The sequence below is a fragment of the Eurytemora carolleeae genome, unplaced genomic scaffold (assembly GCF_000591075.1).
Source record: "Eurytemora carolleeae unplaced genomic scaffold, Eaff_2.0 scaffold669, whole genome shotgun sequence".
Lineage (NCBI taxonomy): Eukaryota > Metazoa > Arthropoda > Copepoda > Calanoida > Temoridae > Eurytemora > Eurytemora carolleeae.
In genome coordinates, this window is record NW_019397235.1 from 182,908 (window position 1) to 188,907 (window position 6,000).

Genomic DNA, 6,000 nt, shown 5'->3' on the forward strand with positions numbered 1-6,000 from the left:
TCAATAGAAATTGATTTCTCAAGAAGAAGAACAAATTTATTTCCCATCAATGAAAATTGATTTCCCTTCAATAGAAATTAACTTCCCATCAATGGACACTGATTTCTCGTCACAAAAAAAAATTGATTTCCTGTTAATAGAATTTCAACATTTTTTCTAAATTTAAAATTGAATCCTCGTAAAATATAAATAAAATGTTGCAATAATTAGAGAACTTTTATTATTTAAATTAGGTTCAACAATTTCATAATTTATAATTATTATTGACTAAACCCGTAGTTTCGCCTCCAACTAATGTCTTCGGGATTGCTTTCTGTATGGACGTGATTTCGGCCATCTCTGTGTTTTCTCTGATGGGTTACCAGGTACATGGGTACGCTCAGGGTTTTTAGGAAGTATAGGATCAGTACACTTCTCAGCATTTTGTGTTTTCAAACAGCAGTTTAAACGACAGAGATAATATTTCTAAAAAACATAAAATTAATTAAAAAATAAAATTAATCAAAATATCAATCAATCTTTATTCTTTATCTATGGTAAAGCGTTTTACATATTTGGCATTTATAAAAAACTAGAGCCGATTAATTCGAAAAAATGCATTATCATCCCCAAACCCGTAAAAATCGCTACCAACTCTACAAAAACTTGCATCTAACTTTGTAATCACAAGAATTTTTTGTGGGGGAGGTCCATACCTGTTTATCCCCTCATCTCTGTAGAACAACTAGACCCTGGCATCGAGCAATGTTTAGCTGTCGGATAATATCTGGGGCTCCTATAGTAAATAGTTCATTATTTTTGACACAAGGCAAAAGAGCGCTTGCCCATTCTCTATTTTAACTGTAACTATCTGTGAGCTTTTTGATACAACTTTTATTATACATCGAGAATTATTAAGGATAAATTGATAAGTGATCAGATAACATTTAGGACTCTTTTTCTTAACCTTAGTAAAATATATCGAACAATTTCTTATGAATGAATGAAGTATCGTCTGCAAAGCATGCATAATCATATGGTAGGGCGGGCCGCGTCAGTTGTATCTCCCTTCTATTCCTTACTCTATAATGGAAGGTCGCTTAAAATGACAAGGACAGTCCCTTTAAATATCTTGTTTCAATGATAACAATAATAATACCTGGTGTAGATGATGCTACAGGTGGATTGGAAACTGGAGTACGGGTCAGTAGAAACCGAGTAGTATCAGACTAAATAGTTTAAATATTGGTAAATTTTTCCGCGGAAATTGGAACGTTTTCTCCCAAACTGACAGATTTTCCATATTGGCAAGTTGTTTCTCCAAAATGGAAGAATGTGCTCTTTTTATATCTTTCAAGATTGAGATTAAACATAATAAAACAAGCCTTAGTGTGCTGTAAAACCTCATTTCACTTAATAAGTTGATTTTCAACTTTAAGCTTTAGAACAATATCTAGAAATCTAGATTAGGATTCTAATTTAACGGTTTTTTTGCCTCTTTTATCATTTCTTCTTATCGCAAAACCTTAAGATTATTTGTTAAGATTCTTATTTCATGCGGTAACTTTTTTTTGTGGGTAAAGAGAATGATTCAGCAAGAGAATTTAGACCCCTGTTTAATTGTGCTCCTGTTTTACTGAGCAATTCTTAGAAAAACATTGCATAACAGCCAAAATCAATTTGAATTAACACATATAGCAACCAGTAGATGTAGGACTTTATTTAACCATTCAAACATTAGAATAGTGAAAAGGGGGATATACCTTCGTCCCCTGCAGAAGACAGGGTCAAAACCTCGGACTCTTTCCTCTCTTTTTCTTGGCTGACAGAATTCATCTGATTTTGTAGGTTTATTTGACTAGATAGGTTGATTTGACTTGGTAGGTTGATCTGACTTGGTAGGTTGATTTGACTTGGTAGGTTAATTCGACTTTGTAGGTTGATTTGACTTGGTAGATTAATCCGACTTGTTAGGTTGATCTGACTAGATTGACTTAAAAGATTTGATGATGTTCTGAGTGTTGGTAGACTAGTAGATGAGGATACAAGGTTTAGTTGACTAGACGAGGACCCAAGAATTCCTGGAAAAAATGTTTGTTGACGACAGATTATGAATTATTTTATAATCAATCCAAAAATCCAAAATTGATATTCTACACTGATAAACAATATCAAAAGATTCCAAAATTGATATTCTACACTGATAAACAATATCAAAAGATTCCAAAATTGATATTCTACACTGATGAACAATATCAAAAATTCCAAAACTGATTTTCTGCATCTAATACACAGTATAACTAAGAGATTTCCATCCTCGCTGATATTTGATTTCACTCTATAATAACTAAAAAATCCTCATACACCTTAGATCTTCATTAAATTTAAATTTTTTTCGGATTGATTGTTATTTTTTAACCAAATATAGGATTCAAAACAAAACAAAAATATTTCTTCAGAAAAAAACTTGTTTTTTTCAGGAAAAAAATAATTTTGGAACTAAAATGTCTACCTTGAGAGGATAGTACCAGGGAGACAGGACGCAGAGCAGTCACTGGTAATCTTAGTGTACCACTGAGACAGCTCAACAACCTGGAACAATTAATAAATCAATCAATCATCCAGTTATTCAATCAAGAAAGAAATCCATGAATAAAGAAAAAGATCTCTAATTCATCATCCTATTCATTCATCATTTAATCATAGACCCTATTAATCATTAATCCTTACAACCACTCATTAATCATGTTTTCATTTATTTTATTATTCATTTTATCATTCATTTTATCATTCATTTTATCATTAATTTTTTAATATTGCAGAATACACTGCATATTGTTACGAACATCTGTGGAGATAAATTTGTAATAAGCGTTTAAGATTTGCGCTATTTTACTCGATAGTTTTGAATTAATTGAACAATATACCTGGAAAGCTAAAGCTTTTGTCTAATAGAAGATTCCACATTTCTTAGAGCTTCTTCACTTACACTATATCCATCCATCTTAAACAAATCAGATGGAAAACAAATATTGAAACTTTTTTCTTCAAAAATTCTCTTTTCCCCCTCTTAAAGGAACTGTAAGTGTAATTTCAAAGGACCTTCTATGCAAAGCTGGCAATGCCCAATTCACAACTGTACCCTTGAAACCTTTATCTGTTAAATAATATGGAACATATTGTAGGTTTTCTAGGTTTGAAAAGTGTTTAATTCTGATAATTCCTGTATGTTTTTCTGTAGTAGAAATGGTCACTTTTGTAGAGAAACCAGAATTGAAAATAAATAAACATTTTTCACAATAATAATAAGCATTGATATCTAATTCATACTTGTTCAGACCAAGCTTTCAAGGATACCGTTGTAAATCAGGCACTTCCATCTTTGCATTGAGGGTTTCTTAAATATTGTGTTGTTTACATTTTTTAATGCAAAAATGTTATTTTTAATCTGTTTACCTCAACATTACGCTTTCCCTATCATCGAATGATTTCACATAATATAATACAAAAAATATCTGAAAATGTAAATTGTAAAAATATATTAAAATCTGTTTTTGTGTGATCCCTGGTCAGTGGTCAATCTAGTTGTCTACTTCCATTCTTTGTTTCAGGTTTACCCACCATTGGCGAATCAGGGGTTTCTTTGCAAAATTAATCCTAAAATCAAATTTATTAATTATTTCAAGGCTTTTGAGTAAGAAAATTAAAACATACCAAAAGGACTTCAGGATTAATCTCGCTGTCAGCTTTTCCCTTCTTGGCGGATCTCTTCTTGGCGGATCTCTTCTTGGCGGATTTCTCCTCAGGTTGTTTCCCAGATTTTTTATCTTTAGCAGAGGATCTTTTATCCATTAGGGTTTCGGCGGCAGGATCATTTGAAGACTCTTGGGAGTCTTCTTGGATATCACTTTTTACACCTGAAGTCAACTTATCTTCACAAACATCCATATTTGTCTCTTCATTGTCTTCTTTCTTCTCTAACTCCTCGGTCTCAATAGTATTTTCCTCTGGCTTGATGTCTCTTAGATAGTCCTCTGGAACTGTAACAAGTAAACAAGTTGGTGGCAAAATCAGGCTAAAGCAGTGCAAGCAATGATTTCAAACTTTGTTTTCCTCATATCTTTGCAACCTTTAAATGCTTGTAGATCAAGTAGTCAATTAAAGAAATATCCAATGATTACACCAAAAGGTTGCAACCAAATAGAGGATTACGAGTTAGAGGCAAATAATTAATTCCTAAACGTTTTCCAGAAAACGGAGGTTTTTCGTTACCTAAATATTTGTCAGGATCATTGTAGTTCTCAAAATCAATTGAGTGATCAAACTCTTCATCACTTGAAGCTTCCTTCTCACTTATCTAATCAATCATTAAATAGAATCAAGTCAATCTTTTTATTACTAATTTTCCATGATTTCAAATTTATCAGAAAATCAAATTCAGGAAATCAAAACCGAGTAGCCAAAAATCAATTTTGCCAAGCAAACAAGAAACCAGTCAATCAAAGAACACAAATTGAAATCAATCAAACAATCACTTGTTCACCTTGCCGTCATCACTATCAGGTCCCTCCAGTAACCACTTCTCGTATCCCTTCTCAATACCAGTATATATTGTTATCTAGAATTATTATTATCAGAAGTAGTAATAGTCGTAGTAGTAGTAATACCACTTAATTGTTGTATAATTAAAAAGACAGCCGAGCATTCAACAAATGAAAACCATTAAGGGGACTGTGCAAGTGATTTTAAGTCACCATCCCTTTATGTCCTATTCACAACAGTTTCCTGTAAAATACCTCCAGGATAGTAGTTGGCTGCCTCTGTTATTAATTCTCCACGAATTGCGACTAGGCCTTCCAGATTCTTTATCTTCTTCTGCTTTCTACACAGCAATCAATCAAACAATCAACAAAATAATCAATCAATCAATCAGTTATTGACTGAATCAATCAAGCGAACAAATCAATCAATTAATCAAACAATCAATAAATCTAACAATCAATCAATAAATCGAACAATCAATCAATAAATCAAACAATCAATCAATTAATCAATCAAAAAATCAATTAATCAAACAATCAATAATCAATCAATGTATCAATTAAGCAAGCAATAAATAAATGATTGAACCAAATAATCAATCAATTAATGTTCAATCAATCAACCGTTTACCTGGATTTATTGCTTCTAAGTTTAGTATGTGCTACGGAGAATTCATGATTATCCAACTCCTGGATAAATCCAACAACACTTTCCTAAATCACATTTTTCAAGGCCCTGCCAATTTGCAAAATAACAATAAAATAAAGTGATACATTTGTAAATTTTAGAATTACGAATTTTTTTTTTTTTAGGACTGTCGAAAATTATAAATGTAGCATAAATGCGTCAAATCTAATGATTTGTTCCCTTTAATATAGAAACGATTGTGATATATTCATTTTATCTTTCCAGACTGTAATATATTTTTTCACACATATACACAGACTACGAAAAGATTATTTCATGAATCACTGAGAATTGAACATGACGTAGCAGCGGTTTACTTTTCAGCATAATTTATTAAAAAGCCCCCCCCCCCCTTCTCCAGGTAAATGATTGAAGGTCATGTTTAGGTCGTCTATTTTCCTCCCAGTGTTAAATTGTTATGTTTAAATTGCTGAATGGGGGGAAGTGGTCATGAATGAATGAATAATTGGACATCAAAAGGCAAGATTTTTCATCCTCATTCCACCCAAAAAATAATTAACTTACACTTAATAATATATATCATTTTCCCAAACTCAGTGATAAAAGAAATTTTAAAAATTTTTCGCTCTGCTGGGGGAAAAAATTAATTTCAGAATGGGGGGGGGGAATATAATTTTTCAAGAAAATATCAACCCTGGGTTTCTACCTGGTAATCATTAATGTATTTGCTAAAGTCCTCCAGGTTCTGGGTGGAGCTGTCCTGCTCCACCCAAACTGTACTTTTCAGATCATGGGCTTTCAAAAATGTGGTCTTCCCACTCCCGCCATCTA

The 6,000-nt window shown here is 32.2% G+C and overlaps 1 protein-coding gene and 1 long non-coding RNA gene across 2 annotated transcripts; both read right to left on the reverse strand.

Annotated features, from left to right (window-relative positions):
• Positions 1 to 203: 203 nt before the first annotated feature.
• Positions 204 to 4,597, reverse strand: LOC111712934 (uncharacterized; the record flags this gene model as incomplete). Its single annotated transcript, XM_023487693.1, is given in 10 exon segments — positions 204 to 465; positions 696 to 775; positions 1,139 to 1,208; positions 1,743 to 2,060; positions 2,492 to 2,571; positions 2,907 to 2,983; positions 3,436 to 3,636; positions 3,694 to 4,019; positions 4,252 to 4,336; positions 4,523 to 4,597. Coding segments are annotated over 4 exon segments (492 nt in total), but the record flags the coding sequence as incomplete, so codon positions are not given.
• Positions 4,598 to 4,770: 173 nt separating this feature from the next.
• On the reverse strand, positions 4,771 to 5,994 carry LOC111712935 (uncharacterized). Its single transcript, XR_002767560.1, has 3 exons — positions 5,876 to 5,994; positions 5,152 to 5,234; positions 4,771 to 4,861 (listed from the first exon to the last, which is right to left on the reverse strand). It is a non-coding gene; the product is annotated as an uncharacterized LOC111712935 (long non-coding RNA).
• Between the last annotated feature and the right edge of the window lie 6 nt (positions 5,995 to 6,000).